Source organism: Erithacus rubecula (assembly GCF_903797595.1).
Source record: "Erithacus rubecula genome assembly, chromosome: 8".
Lineage (NCBI taxonomy): Eukaryota > Metazoa > Chordata > Aves > Passeriformes > Muscicapidae > Erithacus > Erithacus rubecula.
In genome coordinates, this window is record NC_136659.1 from 27,233,251 (window position 1) to 27,253,011 (window position 19,761).

General features: G+C 41.1%; 1 protein-coding gene across 2 annotated transcripts in view; it reads right to left on the bottom strand.

The window, feature by feature from the left end:
• Positions 1–2,196: 2,196 nt before the first annotated feature.
• MYLK (myosin light chain kinase) overlaps positions 2,197–19,761 on the bottom strand; it is a 190,201-nt gene continuing 172,636 nt past the window's right edge. For both annotated transcript variants that reach the window (XM_079311011.1, XM_079311012.1), the window contains 6 exons: positions 16,984–17,107; positions 9,493–9,645; positions 8,393–8,516; positions 7,098–7,227; positions 6,093–6,212; positions 2,197–4,318 (listed from right to left, as the gene is read on the bottom strand). In XM_079311011.1, the coding sequence (XP_079167137.1) occupies positions 4,068–4,318; positions 6,093–6,212; positions 7,098–7,227; positions 8,393–8,516; positions 9,493–9,645; positions 16,984–17,107 (902 nt within the window). In that variant the 3' untranslated portion in view covers positions 2,197–4,067. The remainder of the gene's footprint in view (positions 4,319–6,092; positions 6,213–7,097; positions 7,228–8,392; positions 8,517–9,492; positions 9,646–16,983; positions 17,108–19,761) is intronic.

Here is a 19,761-nt window from a genome sequence, read left to right on the forward strand (position 1 = left end):
ACCAAGAGGATGGTGCTAGAGTTTTCGGTGGTGCCCAGCCACAGGGCAAGGAGCGATGGTCACAAACTAAAACACAAGGAGTTTGACCTCAGCATGAGGAAGAACTTTACACTGGGGGTGGCGGAGCACTGGAACAGGCTGTGCAGCCAAGTCGTGGCGTGTCCCCTCTGGAGACATCCCAAACACACCTGGACAGTGCCTGTGCCACCTGCTCAGGGACCCTGAGCTCCAGAGCCGCTTCCCACCCCAACAATTCTGTGATGCTGTGTGAATAACATGTTGTAATTCATTTCCTGCCGAAGCTCTTTTACAAGAACAAAAGTCTTACCCAGCAACAAACATTGAAGCATCCTTTTGAGGGAAGACATAACTGCCTTTCTGAGCAGCCACAACAGAAGAATTTTTACTTTTTCTCCCCTACAGAAATCGTAAACACGTTGTGGAGTTACTTCTCCGCTCCTGTAAACATCTCTCGGTTTATTTCCCATGCACGTCATGGTGCAGTCCCTTTATGAGCAGTGCAGAATAACAGCATAAGCCTCACTCTCCATCTCAGAAGATTCTGCTTCCATATGAGTATTTTTGTGGCCTAATAAATTCATGTGCATGTCTCCTGAAGACAATAGGGCTTAAAATGCAAAAATGATTTATGAGAAGTCCGTTTCAAACAGCTATATTTTAGAGCAATGTTGCAGTAAACATACCGAGAAATTTTACAGAAACCATTCATTATTCATATATGCAAGTAAAAAAAAAGAAAAAAATCTCTGTTTGCAAAGTCTGACAGTCACTGCAGAGGAGAGGGCTGTGCAGTCCAGTGCTCTCTTCCTTGTCAGCAGAGGGATGCAGAGACCCAGCCGACTGCATGCCCTGCGTGCAATTAGCAAAGATCTCCTCATCAGCCAGAAATGTGCACAGGATGCTTGGGAAGTTCACAGAACGGTCATTAAGTAAATTAAGTTTCTGCAAACCCAGAAACACAAGTAGTGAAATACAGCAGCTAGTCCCAAATTCTCTGTTGTCTCTTGAGAAGATTGAAAGTCATACAAAAGAAATACAAGGAGAATTAAGTGGTCCACCTCGGGCAGTACCAGTGTCTTGCATGACCTCTGCTATTGGGGTTTCATGCCAATGACACCCCAAGAGTGGATTTCTGCAAACATTATACAACCAAGGCAAGGTTTATAGAAATAATAATAGACCACGGCTGGCAAAACGAGACAGGGCTTCAAGTACGTAAATTATCTTTCTTCAGTGGAAATCGAATTCTATTCTTCAAACAAAATAAAACAAATCAAGGTCAAATACACCTTGGAGTCAATTGCTCAGAGCTGGATCAGATGCATGCCACATACTGTTGAAAGTAGAAGTCATTGTTTCCTGCAGACTAGAATGGATGTTAATAGGAAGCTAGAAGGAGATGGTAAACTCCTTGGAGTATTCTTGGGGCAAAATAAAAACAGGCAGTTTCTAGCCTGTGGAACACAAAAGGACTAGTGAAGGAGGAGAGGGAAGGGAACATCTGTGCAGGAGCAGCAATTCTCTGTGGGCTTTGATACCCAGTGCGTGCACCCCCAGACCTTTTCTGCTTCAGGTGTGTGCCTACCTGGGTGGAACCAGCAGTCACTGAACAAAGCCAGGTACATTCACTAGACAGTGGGGCACACCTTGCAGAGAGGGCTGTTTGAAGGGCTGAAGATTTGCTCAAGAAGCACGTTGCTACAAGCAGGGTGTTTGCACAATCTTTGCTTCAAGGGAGTCTGTGTGGTCCTGCTTGATTTGTGGTGACGTGGGCTGCATGTTAACAGAAGTCAGAATAAAGGCAGCACAAGCAGATTTGTCTTTATCTTTGTCTTTACAGTTTTTAGAAACATTGGTTAAGTTCATATCTACCTTGAGACGTCCCTGATTTTTTTTTCTCTCTTCCTCCCACAGTCTTTCAGAACTCTGCGTTTCCCCACCGTACAGGAATTTCCAGTTGTGAAACAGACCCAGAGCTCCCTGGTGCCCCATCCACGTTCCACTGAGGCCTGTGATGCTGCTGGAGACGTGGCAGAGCCATGGCTGCCAGCCCCACAGACATCAGGGAGGCTGCACAAAACCCAAGGGTTTGTGTGGCCAGCAGCTGTGAGGGTCAGGAGGGGAGGCTTGGCCCAGGGGGACACGGTGGCGCTGCAATAGAGCAAACAAGGAGTGTGCTTTGTGGTAGTATTTATTTAGGAACCGTGAGTAACTACAGCCGTAGCGGTCTCATCTTTGCAATTCTGATGGTTTAACAAACAGGGAGAATATTAGCATATTAAGGTACAAAATACACCCCGTTGTTGCCTAAAACATTAAAAAAAAAAAAAAAAAGTGAGGAAAGCTCTGTATGCTCTAAATCAGATTCAAAACCTTTCCTAATAAGGAATTGTGGCAATACTGTGTTTAGTATAACAAGAGGTTTTTGTCAATCAAAAAGAAAAGACATGCTGGCAATCTGAACTTAGCAACAAAGAGTAAAGCAGTTACAAACCATCGTGTCATCCACATTAGTTGAGCTTTGAATGTAGAAGAGCAAATCATATGAAACATACACAACTAGGTAATATCAAACAACCTAAGGTTGATAATGTACACACCTGTATTAAAGTACACTGACTACTTAATGGTGAGGATTTAAGGTAATGTCTTTTTTTAAAAGAGGTAACCTTTGAAATGCAAACGGTTGCACTTTACACACAAAAAGTGGAAAAGAAAATCACTTTTGGAATGATACATAGATATAAGACACACTGGTTTTGGATTATGCATAATCACCTTGCAGCCTCTGATATTACCTCTGAACAACAAAAAAAAAAATTAAAAAGTGCCAATACTGTGAAAGGAAAGCAAAGTTACTAAGTCTGAGTGCGTTAACCATTTCTGAGAAAAAAAAATGGGGTTTGGATTTTGTTTTGTTTTGTTTTTCTGCGTTTTTAAAAAACACAGCAGCCTTACTGGTGCAGGTTCAAGACAAAAACAAGACAGTCAAGCTCATAAGGTAGAAATAGGTCCTATATAGGTTAAGATTCTTTGGAAATTGCTAAGAATAGAGGAGTTTGTAATCCAGGCTACTATCTTTTTTGGCTACTCGAAAAATCTGTGGGAGTTTCCAGCTTATTATCAGTTGAAATCTGTTTTGCAATTGCCAAATAAATGCAAGTAAAACTTTAACTAACCTGGGATTCCATTCACAGACATGCACAGAGAAATCACTGATTGTGCAATAACCTGTTTTTTCACAGCAGCATATATATGATTCATAAGTCTTTATTAGACTGACCAGCAACACAGAAAATATTCTCAGTCTTTGTGTTTTCAGTCTGTTTCTTAAGTAGGCAGCTGCAACTGCACTGAAGTGAACAGGCTCCATAAGGGAAAGATGACAAAGTGGGATCAGCTGGCTAAAAGCAAGATCAGGAGTATCTCAGGAAACCCCCTGGATGTTTAATGCTAGCCAGTAATACAAGGGCACTAACAGAGGCAGTGAAAATGTCTGAAGTTTGGACTGTGAGACTCTGCTTAAAGCAAATGAGAAATGAACCTTGCCAACATACAGACTGTAATGCTAGCTGTGTCAAACCTTCCCTTACAGAAGATACAGCTCAGGGGATAGCCTATTCCTCAGGACTGGAGAGATTCACTGCATGTCTGGCCAATGATTCCTTTAAAGTAGATCTCGGGGAGCCAACTTAGCTGCAGTTTTGGCTGAGAAAAATGATGGTAAAGAGCAATGAGCTCAGCAAATAGACTGTTTTTCTTTAGGATGTTCAGAATATAACTTGGTTTCCATACATTTGATTTTAAAATTTGTCTGGGCAACTTAGTTGATGGCTTGCTTAAAGTCAATCCAATCATTCTAGCAACTTAGATAGCTTGCTGGTTTGAAGTAATGCCCATACATAAAGCTAACAGGTATCAACTGATCATGCTGAAATAACAACCCCCCCAAAGACCTACATTTCACACAAGGTGCTTTTGATAACTTGGTTTTCTGAGCCTTATAAGGAGAGTCTTTAAATATTTATATATTTTTTAGCCTTGTTTCATTCTTCCTCCTCTTCATCTTCTCCTTCTCCCTCTCCTTCTGCCATTGTTTCCACAAGGAGCTCTGCGGTGCACGTGGCTTCCCCAAGGCTGTTAACAGCTTTGCAGGTGTATTTGGCATCATCGTCCCCACATACTTCAGAAATAGTCAAAGAACAGTTCCCTTCCTCATCGTAATCTATCTGGAAGTGACGGGACTCCTTGACAGGCTGATCGTCCTTGAACCACATCACCTCGGGGTCGGGATAGCCTGGAAGAGCGAGAGAGAACAGTGACTGCAATAAACGAGCGTTAACTGAGCGCTAATTACCTTATTTGCCATAATTCCTGTGCATGGACGTGCCAATGTGTTGATAGACAAATATTTCATTGATTTCTATGGAAAATAAATGTAGATTATGTGAGGCTTTTTTAGTTTACATTTACCTGAAACTGTTTTTATGAATAGCAAAAACTGCAGTCCAGTGAGCACTGCAGTACTCGCTGGATTCCTCCTCCCAGTCCTTTAGCAGTGCCTGCAGACAGTTTTTTGTGTGCTGTAGCCATCAGCCAGGGAACTCCTGACAGTGCATCTGAGGCTCACGTTACACTGCAGCTTCTCCAGAGACAACAGCTCCCAACACCGAGATTTAGAATTTCAAGGGTAAGCTGTTTTGGGCTTACAATTTAATATCTTTCTCAGGTTGCTTTGCTCTGGTTATTCTAAATCTTCCTTCTCCTAATCTGCGCCTTACATTGCACTCTCCTTTTCTATGTTTGTTAGGGTAAGCGAGGAAGTCTAAGAAAAGCATTTTGATTGTGCATCTCAACAGGAATTTCAGAGCCTTTTATGAAGCAAATGGCTCTGCTAAGCCTCGGAGCAGCAGTGCACAATGCCTGCTGCAGAACAATCCCTTATACAGTACTCTTGGCTGCTGTAACAAATTGAAGGTTTGTGGTCTCAGCCAAGTTCTGGACTGCAATGGGAGGATAACTCCCCACTGAGCAGAAATAAAGTGCAGGAATCCCTAATACACAGTGAACATTACAGCAATGCACTGCAAAGTTTGGAACATCAGCCGTGGTACATCCATCTGTTTTATTCTGTGCAGTACTTGTGCACATACCTCTGATACTGAGCACTCATCAGCAATAATAATCCATCCTCACATCTCCACTGTGAGGTAGGAAACACAGGCAGGGAAAGATTGGGAGCATAGAAACAAACAGAAGGTCGATGAGGCAGTTTCTGATTTCCCCATTTTAAGATTATGAATTAACTTGTAACATGCAGGATGGTACTGACCCTACCTGTTTTGTTTTCACAGCTCTTCTTTCCAAATTTCTAGTTTTCATTCACAACTGACATACACAAGGTTCAGTCTCATTGCAGGAGAAGTGGCAGTGGTCTTGGCCTTTAGACTCTTGGGTGACCATGCCCACACTCCATATGTGTCTTGTAATAACCTTATACTTTGCATATTCCAGTCTGAGGTTTCTTTAAAGTAAGTTTTAAACCCCCAAACAACAGAACAGTATTTTCTAGATGTGACTTATGTGACCAGCACAAGAATATTATCTTTATTTCTCATTCATGTACATACTTGTTTGCCTTTAATAAAATGTATGTATGGCTTAAAATTATCTTGAGGTGACCTGAAACTGGTCTGTCATTTCAGACAACTGACCTCCTACTAATTCTTGGTCTCTGTCTAAGTGTATACTATGGGAATTTATGCTTCTACTTTGTATCTTGCTTTTACTGTTCCCTCAAAAATTAAATGACAGTTCCCACTTGCTATTCTAAATTAGTGATTCACATGTGGACTCCTGGAGACTTCTGTTGTGTGGCAAGCACAGAACAAGCTTCAGATAATTTCTGTTATTGCAACACATTCATGCTGTAACATGCAGATATTGGTAAAGCAAAATGGCACCAACTCAACAATAATACAGAAATAAAAACTGAAAAATTGAAACAATTGCCCAGTGCAGAAAGCTGACAAGGAAGGAAAGAAAGACATAGACATGCTTATTCAAAGTACCTTCAATTTTGCAGTCAAATCTAGCAGCACTTCCTTCCACAACTTCCATGTCAAGGATTTTTTTAGTAAAATATGGCTTTACATGGGGCTTTTCTTCAGCCACTTCTTCGAGGAAAGCATCTGGAGGAAAGCAGAGAGTTAGTGAACGATTTCACAGGGCATGTTCTCAAAAATGTATTTTAGTTTTTAATGACCAGATGGTAATGAAAGCATTTTTTATTTCACTTAATTCTGTCAGACTAACAAGAGAGTAAGGATATTGGCTTCTTAGCTTTGTGCCAATCTTTTGCAGCTGGGCAAAGATTCAGGCCATAAATAGAAAGAAATGTACGTGCAGGGCCACCATGCTACTCAGTAGCACTATCCTCAGTATTTTTCCCTTGAATTTGTTTCTAACCAAAGTTGGACTTTTGCTAGTCAGAGGGATAAATGAGCTCCACATGTATCAGGCCTACAGTCTATGCGGATTTATCAAAATTACTTGTGTGATTTTCCAGCAGTGTCAAAAATTTGCACCTCTGACTGCTACACACCACTAATTCACATTTAATCTGGGGACCTATGGGTGTAATGCAGACATTTCCTTAAATGCCCTGTCTGAGGAGCACAGTTAATGCAGGGTGTATGCCATAGTTACAGCAAGTGTTAATACTTTATTGCTTCCTTGCTTGCTTGCTTGCATGAGAAGGCAATACATCATTGTCATCTTTGTATAAACATGCATTCCCAAACTCAGAGAAAGTGCAGCTGACAAATCTGCCTTAATTCTTTGGCTTTAAAAAGAAAAGTTTACTGCTGTGCTTATACTGTGACATTTCGAGTAGCGGGACAATATAAAAAGAATGATTTTTTTACAGATTTCTTTAAAAAATAAGAAGATAAAAACAGAGGGAGAGAGAGCATAGGAATATCCAACTCAATGATTGGTCTTTAGCAATTTGCTTAAAGTTTTAGTAGGATTGATTCAGAGACAGGTAAAAATATGGGGCAGAAAAAAATCCTTACCTTCATTCTCTGCTTTGTCTGCATTTATAGGGCTGGTAGGCGAGCTCCCAGAGGCCTTCCTCCCACTCATACCAGAAATCATTGCCATGGACGACAGTCTTCCTATTGCCCGGACAGCATGGCCTGTTTTCTAAGACATAACAGAAAAGGCTACTGATCAATCCAATCCAACAGGCATGTGATTTTCTGCAACAATCGTGCTTCGGACAAATTATCTGGGATCTCTGCAAACCTCACTGGAATTGGTGGACAAACTGCTTATATATAGCTCAGTTGTTCTAGGAGAGACAGAGCAGGCTGGACTGAATTACCAAATTTAGTTGCAGATATAAACTTCCCCTGATGAACTCATACCTAAATGAATGTCTCTGTTAGCTGCGGATAAAAAGCACTGTGAGAGAGGAGAAGCCCTGTCCTGTGTAACTGGAACTGAACTCTGGTGGGGGATGCCTCTCTCCACTGCCTTCTGGGCTGGGCTGAATTTCATCCAACATGGATAACGAGCTGATATGAAATGAATGAGAAAGCACCATCTGCATGATGGGAGCAGACTCTGACAGGACCCAGGATCAACCACCAGGCTACTAAAATATGCTCAAACTATGAGGGCTGTAGTACAGACACTTGTATTGCATGAGCTTCAAGAAACGAGCAGAGCATAAGAGGGAATATAAGGTAGATTTACACAAATTAGAATTTTGTAGGCTACTCAAAAGGATTCAGGATTTCACACAACTCCTGTAGCTATCAGCGTGGCACAGACAGATCTGCTACTCCTGTTCCAGCATTAGGAAAAAAGAAGATATTGAATATGTTAGAGAAAACAAGTCTGATTGAATGCATGGGAAGCTCAGGAGGTTCCAACAAGACAGAACTCTTGTCTAAGTAGAATGAAACTGCCACAAAATAAGGTATCTTTAGGGAGGCCAGGCAGGTAAGTTTTACCTGAACTGTTCAGGTTTGTTAAGACTTACACAATCCTCCAGCTCTCTGTGGCAGGGAGATGGCAGGGGAGAGAGAGGTGTACCCCCAGAAGAGTAGAAAAACTGTACTTGAGCTCAATACCTTTTAGCACCTGAAATGGGATCATCCTGTGTAATCTATGTCCAGCTGTGCACCCTCCTACTGCCCAGCTGCAGGAACCAGAACTGGTGTCCTGTATACCCACCCTGGCCACGCCAGAGCTTTCACCAGAGCAGAACCCCCCTGGTATGATGTGTTCCCCAGAATCAAAAACATTAAAAATAAAGAGATTTATTAGGATATCTAGCCCAATTCCACGTTCTCTTCATTACCTGCCATTTTCTTCTGGCCATATATTTCTTCATCCTATCTTTGGAAAGTTTTTTGGCTTCCATGTTTTTGGTGTCTTTTTGCAGCCAGGGATGCTGAAGACATTGAGTACAATTTAAGCGACTCCTGTTTTTGTATAAAAAGACCAGTCAGTGTTGCCAATAAAGACAGAAGAACCTACCTGCTGTAACATTATTTTGTGCTCTTTTTGCTGGGATCTGATTTTTCTATTTCCTAAATTTAGCGATAAAGATCACATGGTTTTGCTTTCCCAGCCATTCTAACTTCTTAAACTAACTTTCACAATTTCTGTAGATCTTTTTGAGAGAAAACTGTGCATTTTTAAGTGTTAATAAAACATTATAAAACAAAGCAGGAAAAGCCGTATGTTTTAGGCATGGAACACATACAGCAGAGCCACAATGGCAGTGATTCAGCTGCTTCATGCTGGCAGAACCCTGTCCCAGATCTCCTTTCCTTCACTTACAGAGATTTCACCATCCCACCACTTAATACCCTCCTGAACATTTAACAGAACAGAAATGTCCAAATCTCTTGCCACACCTATTCTTCACTTTGCTCAGGATGCACAAGTAAATAACCCTCTGTTCTCCACTTGCAAACTCATTGGAAGAAGTGTGTTTATTTTCCTTGCTTTGTTCAGACATTTCTGCAAACAGGGCTTCCAACTTTGACTTTTTTTTCTTGCCCAATTACTACATTTATAGGGAAGCTGCCTACTCAGAGGTACCACACTTAAAAGTGACACATGTCAAAACTACAAGCCATTCAGAGCGAGACAGAACGTGTCATGCAGGAATGTGTGTCACGCAAGAGTGGGATCGGAGTGGCCACACAAAAGCCCCGGTGCCCCTCGCCCGAGGGGAGGGAAGAGCACAAAGAGCCGGCGAGTGAAGCAAAAGCTCCATTCAGCCCCTGCAGCCCGTGAGCGAACAGAGAGCGCTGCACACCCGGAGCCGGCACCACAGCTCCTTATAAAGTATGGCCAGAGATGCTGCGGCCATGGGGAGATCCAGGGGCAACACGAATGGCAACTGCAAACGCAAACACAGAAAGTGAAGAGTAAGTCCAGCAGCTTTACTTCATGTCTTTCTTTAGTAGATTGCTGATAAAGTCCTTGGCATCGTCAGAGATTTCATCGAAAGCCTCATCATCGAAGTCCCACGTCGCTGAGGTGACATTGGCTAGGGTTTCGTTGTCGTTGTCTCCCATGAAAGGAGAAAGTCCGCTGACCCTGGGGACAGAACAGACACACGCAGAACAAAGCACGTCAGTTCGCTAATTACCGGAGGAGCGAGTTAAAATCGCGTGTGATTAAAATCTCCCGTGCTCTGCAGCTCTTTATCAACAAAAGCTTGCTTAAAAAACTAAATTCAATTAAAAGGGACTCAAAACTAACTACAGATAGTCTTATGGGAAGGAAACCAGAACTTTCCCAGCAAAACTGAAAGGCACATTTTTCTAGTTTCTTTCTCTTTTCCCCAGACACTTTTGAGGAGAATTAGAATTAGGTGAAGCTGGAGAAAAGTAGTTTGTTAAATGGCTTCTCTAGTTCTGCATAACTAATACTGGATTTTTCACACTAAATTTAGTGGAATATCTTTCTTTTCCCCCTGGTATTTCCTCAGAATCACGGAACTGTTAGGGTTGGAAGGGACTTTTGGAGATCATCTAGTTTTGGGGATATTTTGCTGCCTTTACTATCAAACCAAGGGGGATTTTGTACATTTTATTCCATTTACTTCTACAGAGAGACCCCAAGAAGAAAGATGCATAATGAAATAACAAAATCCACAGGGCTATTTTGTAAACAAACACACCCTAAATTATGCAGACAGATAAAACAGTGCTGCATCACTGCAGGCTGTGGAGTTATGCAGATGCATCCAGAAGTGATTTGGTCTTTATGTTCTCCATCAGTCATGATGATGCATGAAATGGAAATAATGCTCTCCTATAACCTAAGTTGAGTTTCCAAGGCTTTTTATACAATATAACTGATAAATTGCCAGTGAAAGGCAATTACAGAACATCATGGTGTCATTTTAGCACTCTTTCTGCAGTTGAGCATTATCCTTTATTACACTGTGCATCTGGATAATTTTGATGCCTGTATATATCACGCTTTCAGAGAAAAACTTAGAGGTGAAAGGTTGCTCATTCCTTAGAACTGCAAGTTATTCACTTTTCCAGGTCCTCCTGGCATGCAATTTACAGAATAAACTATTCTTCATGACTTTTTACAGACTTTTTTTTGGTTTCTCTGTACAATTGTGTTAATCAGTACTACTTTTTTTTTTAAATATAGAAAAATAAGCGTAATTTATTGTAGTTCTGAAAACACTACATGGAAATGATACTATATGAATATGGTGCCACTGAATATCACAGAACAGACTGATTAAAAAAAAGATTGGGTTCAAATAAAGTGAGCTATTAGATTAAACATATTAGAGTGATCTCCTTCAAAGTTATTTTGCTTCTTATTACATTCAAAATCTGATTTGTTCCTAAGCATTTTATTTTATAAGCAAAGCAGAAGCACACACTCTTTGAAGTCTCACACAGAGCAGACACTAAATCTTTTACCATTTCTGGAAGTTGTGTGCAGTACAGCAGACTCTAGAATCTTACATGTATACTTCAGAAACTTCTTAGTAATAATACATGAGCTGAAGATAAAAGGTTTGTTTATTCTCAGGCAGAACAAGGTAAATCAGAACAGAATGTATTTGCTGTCTTACTTTCCATTATATGTGGTGCACTCGAATGCAGCAGTGAATTCTGACTTTGTAAATGTGTAAGGTTGCATAAATCCATTTGTGAAGATAAAACAGACACAAGTTACCAAAGGCTAAAAGATGAACATACCAAAAATGCCCCCCTAAAGCAACTTCACCACGCCTCTGTTTGACACTGGAGAGCAGTTTGTGCCTGCAGGACAGCTCTGCAGAGCTGGCACCGCTGCTCTGCCCCTCCAGCCCCACAGCCAGGCTCCTCCAGAGGCACAGGAACCTCTGTCCTGGAATCACAAAGCATTGCTGCAGGGCCTCAAACCCACCTCCTCTCCGACATCTGAACACCTGCTCACTTGTGACAATGTCACTGTTCTCCAGAATGTTTTAGCAAGTGAGAAAATCTCATGCAGACCACAGTTCTGATTTTGGGTTCACATACTAACTGCTGGTTTGTCTCGTTTTTACCTTGTGATAGGACCAACAGTCTCAGCCAGGCCAGAAGCTTATACAAGGACAGGTCTGTGAAGTATTCCTTTAGCTCATTGTCAAAAGAGGGATGCACATTTTCTCTTCATCCAGTTAAGCTTCCAGAGGATGCACTTCTGCAGCTGGAGCTATAACAATCCCTTTTCCCTTCAATAATTGATCGAAGTATGTCAGAGGTGACCTCTGCACAGTATTACCACAAATAGTGCTGTGCAGCTCTTGTACTACATTGGACAAGATTTTGGTCTGTTTCCAGAGGTTACAGCTGCAGTAGTGAGAGATCATATGCATACAAAAAAACCTGCTGTAGGTTCAGGGACATTGCCTCATGTGGAAACACCACTTTTCCATGGTGCTGTAAGAAGCAGTGCTTGTACTGCATGTTCCACACAGCTTTTGAAGGGTGAGGATAAACTAAAGGATGAAAAGATTAGAGAAGGAAAAAAAAATCTTTGGCTGTTGTTTTTGTTTATGTGTGTGTGCATTTTTTTTTTTAATTTTAGAATTGTACACAGAATTATCTGATAAAATTTTAAATGCTGTGGTAGGATTGCTCGATCCCATGCATTTGGTAAATTACCAGGTGAGTCTCAGTTAAGCCTCCACTCACTTTGTAATTTCTGATCACCAGTGTGACAGTACCCATTCAAACATTTAAATGAACCTATTTTTGTATTCCTGAATGTGCTGTTGCAGATTTACAAAGCTGAAATAATTTTCTCTCTCTATCACAGTTTTACACTGTGAATCAGTTGCCTTGTTGTGGAAATACTTCTAAGGGAGAACTAGATCCTTGTCTATAGTCAGAAAACAAAATCCAGCAACTAGTGTGGATTATAGCCAGAAATTTTTATCTCTAGCACAGATTTCACTGACTGAAGCCTTGGTTGTTCATTTCTTAATAGCCATTTAAAGTAATAATGGTCCAGCAACTCTTTTGACAGATAATGGAAACAATTTCTTTTTGGAATGCTGAAGTGATAAAGATGAGCTACTGCTCCAGAAAATTAACACTGAGCTTACACTGCAAAGTTACTCTTAGGCAAGCAGCAGGTTGTTTACTGAAAACATTTTTCCAGCTACTTTACCAGGCATCTTCCTGGCATGTTAAGAACCATTTGTTTAGAAAGTCTTTCACAGTTTCCACTTCTAAATAAAGAAGAAATATATTTTATCCTCTAGGAGTTCCTTAACATTTATTGGTCTGTTCTAACAAAGCTCTGAGTGCAGACTTAGAAATGTTAAGATGAAAAGGGTCCAATGTGGATGCAAATTTCATTCCTATGTAGCAAACACCATGACATTTCAACTAGAAATCTTTGCATTAAAACTCCCACTAATCCAGGAAAGATGGCTTTGCTGCTTTTCTCAAAGGGTCAGACTGTGAGTGTTCCTCTGCATGCAGAGCTTGCAGCACCAACTGCCTGGGACTGCTGGCACTCAGCTCCTCCTTACAGGCTTTGCCTTGCATTGGCAGCACAAAAAATGTAACAGATCTCAGTATGATCTTGATATCTGCTTCTGATAAACCTGTGCAGGGCATGTCAAATAAGCATGTGATGTTGACACCTGCACCCTGGAGATCACATAGAGAATTAATTATTTTTCAAGTGAACTAAAGTAAATAAATAGTCTAAGGATACTTTGTCAGGGGCACACATCCATGAGACATTTAGCCCCTCTCTGGAGGAAGCAGACCACTGAGCCCATGTAAAGGGAGACAGCTCACTGCTGAAGCAAGGGTGTTAGTGCTGTTCTCCTTGTTTCACATGCCCAGTGGATTAATGAGGAGCCACAGTTTGCCAGTGCCACTGAACAAATAAAACATTTTCTTTGAGCGGTGCAGTCTGACATTAAAGCCTTCCTAACTTAGATTAAGGAAAGAACAAAGAGTGCTTTCACATATTTAATATAAAGAGGTGTAAATTTTTAACATGACATGGAGCTGAGTGTAAGCCAGTGGTGTCTTCCTTTATCCAGGTTCCAAGCCAGCACACCCAAAAGATGAACGATGCTGAAAGATCTCTCAACCAACCCAAACTGCCAAACAAGGGAGGGGGAACATCAGTGATGAACAGCACAGTGGATAAAAGGGAAAGGGAATGTTTGAAGAATCTGAGTGTGTGCTGTTAGGAAGGTGCTGAAGGAAAAGAGTATACAGCAAGATCAAATATGATATTAAAACACAGCCTAAGATAAAGTATATTAAAAAATAGTAATTGACAGAGATCAGCTACGCTGAAAAGATAAACACGGCCTGGCACTGATAAAGCAGGAGAACTATGGGAACAATAGTTCCAAGCAGGGGTTTGAATCAGCCACAGACAATTCCTCCCTGAAACTACTGGGATCCTATGGTGCCAGAAGGAAAAAGGCAATTACATTTAGTGTATGCCCATGCAATGCTGAAACCTTAGACTGAAAATTGGTTTGAAATAAAAATTAGGAAATGTTTCAGATTATTAAATATTCAAAGCAATGACTATCCAAATTGATCATCAGAAAAAAACTAGAAACAGAAAAAACCATGCAAATTCAGCAATGCCCAAAAGAATAAATGGAACAGAAAGAGCTGGAAAGAATTCAGGAGGTTTAACCTTCATTAGATGAAGATTATTGTAAAAGCAGAAAGAAATACTGAAATAGACATAAATGGAGATGATATACACAAGCTATAATATTTGTGGCCTGTTATTTCAAAGGCAATAGATCAACTTAAGGATGTGGAACAGTGCTGTGATGCAGAACAGGACAGAGTACAAGATAAAAGTGGAAGATAAAAAGCATGAGGTGGAGAATACAAACGGAAATTTAAGGAAGAACAAAGACAGATGAAGAGACAGGACTGAATAAGTTATCCAGGAAGATTAAAAGGATTTAATATGTAGTTTAGAAATGTGGAAAGGGAACCCATGAACTGTAGGATGGAATTAAATCAGTCATGCCAGAAGGAAGACAGATGCAGTATCCCAGCAGGGAGTGCAATATCTCTACTTACATCTGCATAGCAGAGGGCTGGGGAGAGGTTTTGCTGCAGGGTTTTGGAGGAGTGCTGTCACCCTGCTTCCTACTTAAGATTACATCCAACCATTTATCCTTCTGCAGGGAAGATCCTTCACTTACAGATCTCACTTTAGCAGCTCTCTGCTAAAGCCAGTTTGTTTCCATTGTTGAGCAGCACATTGTGGAAACACAGTCACTTTCTAGGCAGGTGTTGTGCCAGGTGATGCTGTTGTGTGTTCCCTGCTGTTTCCCTTGGGACAGATGATGGGCACAGCAGCTCTGGGCCAGTAGCTGCCTGGGGCAGAGCTGCCCCTAAGCTCAGTGCTGTCCTCTGCCTGCACAGCCCCACTCCCATGGCAGGGGAGAGGGATGCACATGCCCAGGTACGAGCACAGTGATGGTGTGTGGGACAGACACCAAGGGAGCGTGTCTGGCACTTCAGGAGAGAGATTTGGCAGTTCTGAGCTTACAATCAAAATGGAAAAGCAGAGCTGCAACTAAAGAGAGATGCAGTTCTCAATGACTTTTATTTGCATTCTGTAATGATGATGTGATAGTTCCTTTTGGATAATGGCTCATAGTTGTGAGTCTGTAAAAACAGCTTGGCTGTAAGAAAGTTAAGACTGATTGGGAACCTCTGTCAGTCTGGAGTGGAGGGGTAAAGTCCAAGTGATGACTCACGGGTTCTCCCTAACTTCTATTACTTTGTTCTTATGGCAAGAAAGACAAAAACTGATTATCCTGCTAATTATTATTGTGGCAATAACTATGCATCAAAAGAAATATCTTTCATTGTGTTTGGGTAACGCAGATTTCCACTTATGACAGGTTATGATGTTGTTACGACCCTAGCAAACAAATAATATATTTCACAAGGCATATCTGAATGAGTGTAACACCACCCAACCCCATCAGCTGAATGGTACAGCATCCAAATACGCTGCTTGGCATAGCGGAACCGGGAAGCAGACTGGTCTTCTCAAGGCATGCGGCCTGTTCCGCACGGTTCCCTTGGGGGTGTGTGCGCTCCCGGAGCTGCAGCAGCGCAGGGCCCGAGCAGGAGGCGCTGCCGGCCGGGCCGGGCGCGCTGCAGGCGGCGCTGCTGCTCCGGGCCAGCCCCGCCAGCGTCTGTCACCCGCGGCTGCCTGGGTGGGCTGCGCTCCGCACGTCCGGAGGAGCTTTCAGGATCTAGGAAGAAGTGCTTGGGAGTGAATGGAAAATATAAGTCCTGTAAATAAACTGGCAGAGCGAAGTGACCTTGAAGCGTGGAGCGCACTTCACATCTGAAACCGAAGATAACAGAAATATTCCGTGTCTTTGCGGGAGTACGAGGGAGTCGATGTGGTAGCTTTTGTGTAGGCCAAGTAAGGAAATTGTGTTGCTTAGTTTGGAAATGAGAAGAGCACGAACAAGTGCAGGCTCATGAGAAAAGCTGGAGCACAGAATGACTGAGTAAAACTGAGGCAAACAGCTGTGCATTGCCAGGTATCAAAGAGCAGGATAGCCAGGGCAGAGGGGACTCTTTAAAAAACAAAGGCATTGAGAAGAGTCTTTTAAAAGAGCCAGTACAAAGCAGATTTACCACTGCCTTATTACAGAAGCTGGAGCAAGAGAGAAGGAGCCATGCTCCAAAGCTTCTCACTTGTTTATATGGCATTGAATGATCACTGCTGGAAGAAAGCCACTTGTTGGTCCAGGCATGGAGATCTTATTTCCATATATGTTTCTCTAGATCTACTGTTGTTTGTAAGCATGATGTATCAAATAATATAAAAAAATCAAATTTAATACTGAAATATGTAACCAAGAGCTGCAGCCAACCATCCTCTAAAGGGTTTCCACAAGCTTAATCCATGCTGCTTATAAAATGCATTTATACAGTAGCTTGTGCTTGGTAATAAATGAAAATGCACTGTGAACAGATATGGTAATGCTGGGATATTTCAGTGTGTCCCACGAGACCCCAAAGTTTCACAAAACTTTTCTCTCATGGAATAAAAGAATGGAAATTTTTGGTTATTAGTGCACGCCCAAATATTTCTCTTTAACATCTGGAAAGGAAAAACAGTTTGAATTTAATAATAAAACAGTCACATTGTCTTTTTAAATGAGATGAAGCATTGTTGGTTTATGATGTAAGAAGTACAACACCAAATAGTTGAATTTCCAGAGCTGCCACTTCTGCAGTTTAGCAATTGCACCCTTCAGAGAACAGCGACATTTTATTAAACATGCTGGAGCTGCTAATTACAACACAAAAGGCCTGAAAACTTCAGAAGTTCATGAAAATACTGTGTGTTCAGAACTGTCAGGATTTGTGAATTTAAGAATAGAAAAGTACTCACAAAATGTAGCAGATAACTCCTATACTCCACATATCTGTTTCATATCCAATAGGTTCATAGTTTATAACTTCTGGAGCCACAAACTCTGGTGTTCCAAAGAGGACTTTCAGAGAGCCTGCATTTTCTGTGAAGAATGAAAGAGAAAACCATTAACTGCTGCATGGAGATTTTTTAAAAACCAGTTTTTTTCCAGTAACAGGAAAACCAGATTTGCCCTAATATTTGTGATTTTGCTAAAGATCCATATCAGAAGAAATAAATGGTGCCTGAATTGCTATTTTCTTAGCTAATACATAAGGCACACAAGAAGGTTCCTATTGCAAGGAGCTTCCACAAGACCAAGTCTCTGAAAAAGGAGAGCCATCAGTACTTAATTCGGGTTTGTATGTCCTGAAGTAAAAAAGTGTTTGAGCCTCCATTCCTTTAGCAGTTGCACAAGAGAACTGCAGGACTGCCATGTCAGAAAGAAGTTACAGTTTTCACAAATTATTGAACTTTTATCAAAACTCGGGGCTCTGCATGTTGTGGTAAAAAGAGCCAGTAGTGCTAAAATTATAACAATAGGAAATAACTATTTCAATCCATCACATTTTCTGCTAGTGTAAACAGGAAAGAAAATCAATAGTGGGTTGCATGCCTCTTAAATTTGAAGTGGCACAGACCAGCAGTGAAACAAGAGAAGGAGCAGTGATGTGCACCAGTCAGATCACTGCCTCACAAGTATAGCTGGGATTGGGCATGCTCTCAAAACCAGGCTGCCTACAAGCACACCTGTGGTAAAGGAGAAGCACAAATCACCAGCTACTCCAAACTTCTATTCAGCTGGCCTGTAGCACAGGTATTCTAGATTTTCTCTGCCTCAACACTCTGTGGATGCTTTTAAAATGATCTACAGTGAAGCTACTGCTACCAGTATGAACTGAAAGAATGAGCTCTTGAGACATGTGAACTGGCTTGGCATTCTTCTTGTGCTGACCAGTATAGCCCTGCTGGAAAATACAGTGATGGAGGTATGAGAAAAGCAAGTAAGTGGTATGTCTATCCTCTTAGTATAGTGTGAAACATTAAGTTAGAAATTCTTAGGCAAATCTCAGCAGGCTCATTTTTATCTGTGCTTGTTCTAAATCTGATGGGAAGAAAAAAAGAATAAGCAAGGTCAGGAAGAAAGAAAACTAAGAAATATCTTAGGGACTCGGGAAAAAAAACAACCCATATCCCAGTAGTAGAATTGTATTGTAAAAATAAAAAAAGACAGAATATAAATTGTGTCTAACTTGAAACAGGCATGGATTTATGTTGAGAAACTCATGCCCAGTCTGCACATCTGCCTGAACCATCAGTGTATGCCTTAACTGAGATTCATTGCATCAGATTTATCTTTTGTGCAAGAGCAGCAGCCAAATTAGGCACAGTAGAATATCTAGAGAGAAACCATTGCTCTCTCAAAGAGATTACCATCTAAACAAAACAGGTATGGATGGGAAGGCAAACAGATGTAACATATTCCAGTCCTGCTCCTGTTACGGTTACCCTGAGTACAGGGACTTGCAGCTCTATAATCAAGAGAAAAATTAAAAAATCATCAAACAACAGCAAATCAAAGTTTTCAGGAGTCTACAAAAGAAGCAACCTGCCCACAACACTGAATCTGAATAGAATATTTTTATTTATCAGAATTTAATTTACCAAGTTTTGCAACACAAATACTGATCCCAGTACAGACTCCACTCCCAAACTTAGCTCCATTGAAAGCTCTTAAGGCATTTCATGAAATGTAATCAAACACCTGAGCTAGTGCTCTTTTGAGCATTCTTTTTAATCCCCAGCTTACCAAATGAAATCTGAAATATATATATATTGGGGCTAATAACTTGCCTAATGATTGAACGCTATGCTTGTGGCAACTTTTTAGCACAACCACAACAATTCACTTGCAGTTGTGCCAGTTTCCCATTTTAAAGGCTGTGGTACCCCTTTTTGCTCTGTTCAGGTATGGTTTTAGTAAATTAATTGCAAAAACCTCGTTTTCACAAGTTTTTCCTGCTCCCACCATTTGTAGAGACAGAAACAGAGAGAACATGCTTGGGACCAGCTGCAGGAAATTCCCCACATCCTTCCATGCAAGTCCACCAACATCAAGACCATCCTGCTCTCTGACTATCCTTCACAAAGTAAATTCAAAAAGTATTCCACAATATCCCTGCAGTCACATAATCAGAGTTTTCTTAATCCAAAATGTCTGATGCTTTTTCTAACATGGCATCTAAAATAGCTTAGCCAGAAAGAAGGGCAATGTATTCTCCACGTGGCAACAAGGAGAGAGAGATCACCTTCCTTTTTGAAGTGCCAATGGGAAGGTTAAGATCCCATTTTCCCATCCGCCTTCATTTTAAAGTCAACACTTACATTTTTTTTTCAAGCTGTCCTTACAAGAAATTACTGAAATTTATCACAATGAATCTATTTTCTAAAAGCCTCATCATGATCATCCAAGTCTCAGGCTCAGATTTTCACATCCAAGTTTGGAGGCTTTTCTGTGCACTGTGTAAACTACCAGGAACAACTGTGTATGCAAAAGGATGGTGTATAAAATGTGCTGCCCACAGGTCAGAGAAATGTGGGGGTCTTTTGAAAACATGGCATTTGAGTGCAAGCATACAGTGTGAAAGAACTGACACAGCATTTTCTGTGTATAAAAGAAAAAATAAAGGAAAAGACCCTTTCTATGCAGTTATATATCAAGTCTTTACCCAGTTGTTTGCAAGCTCAGTACACAAG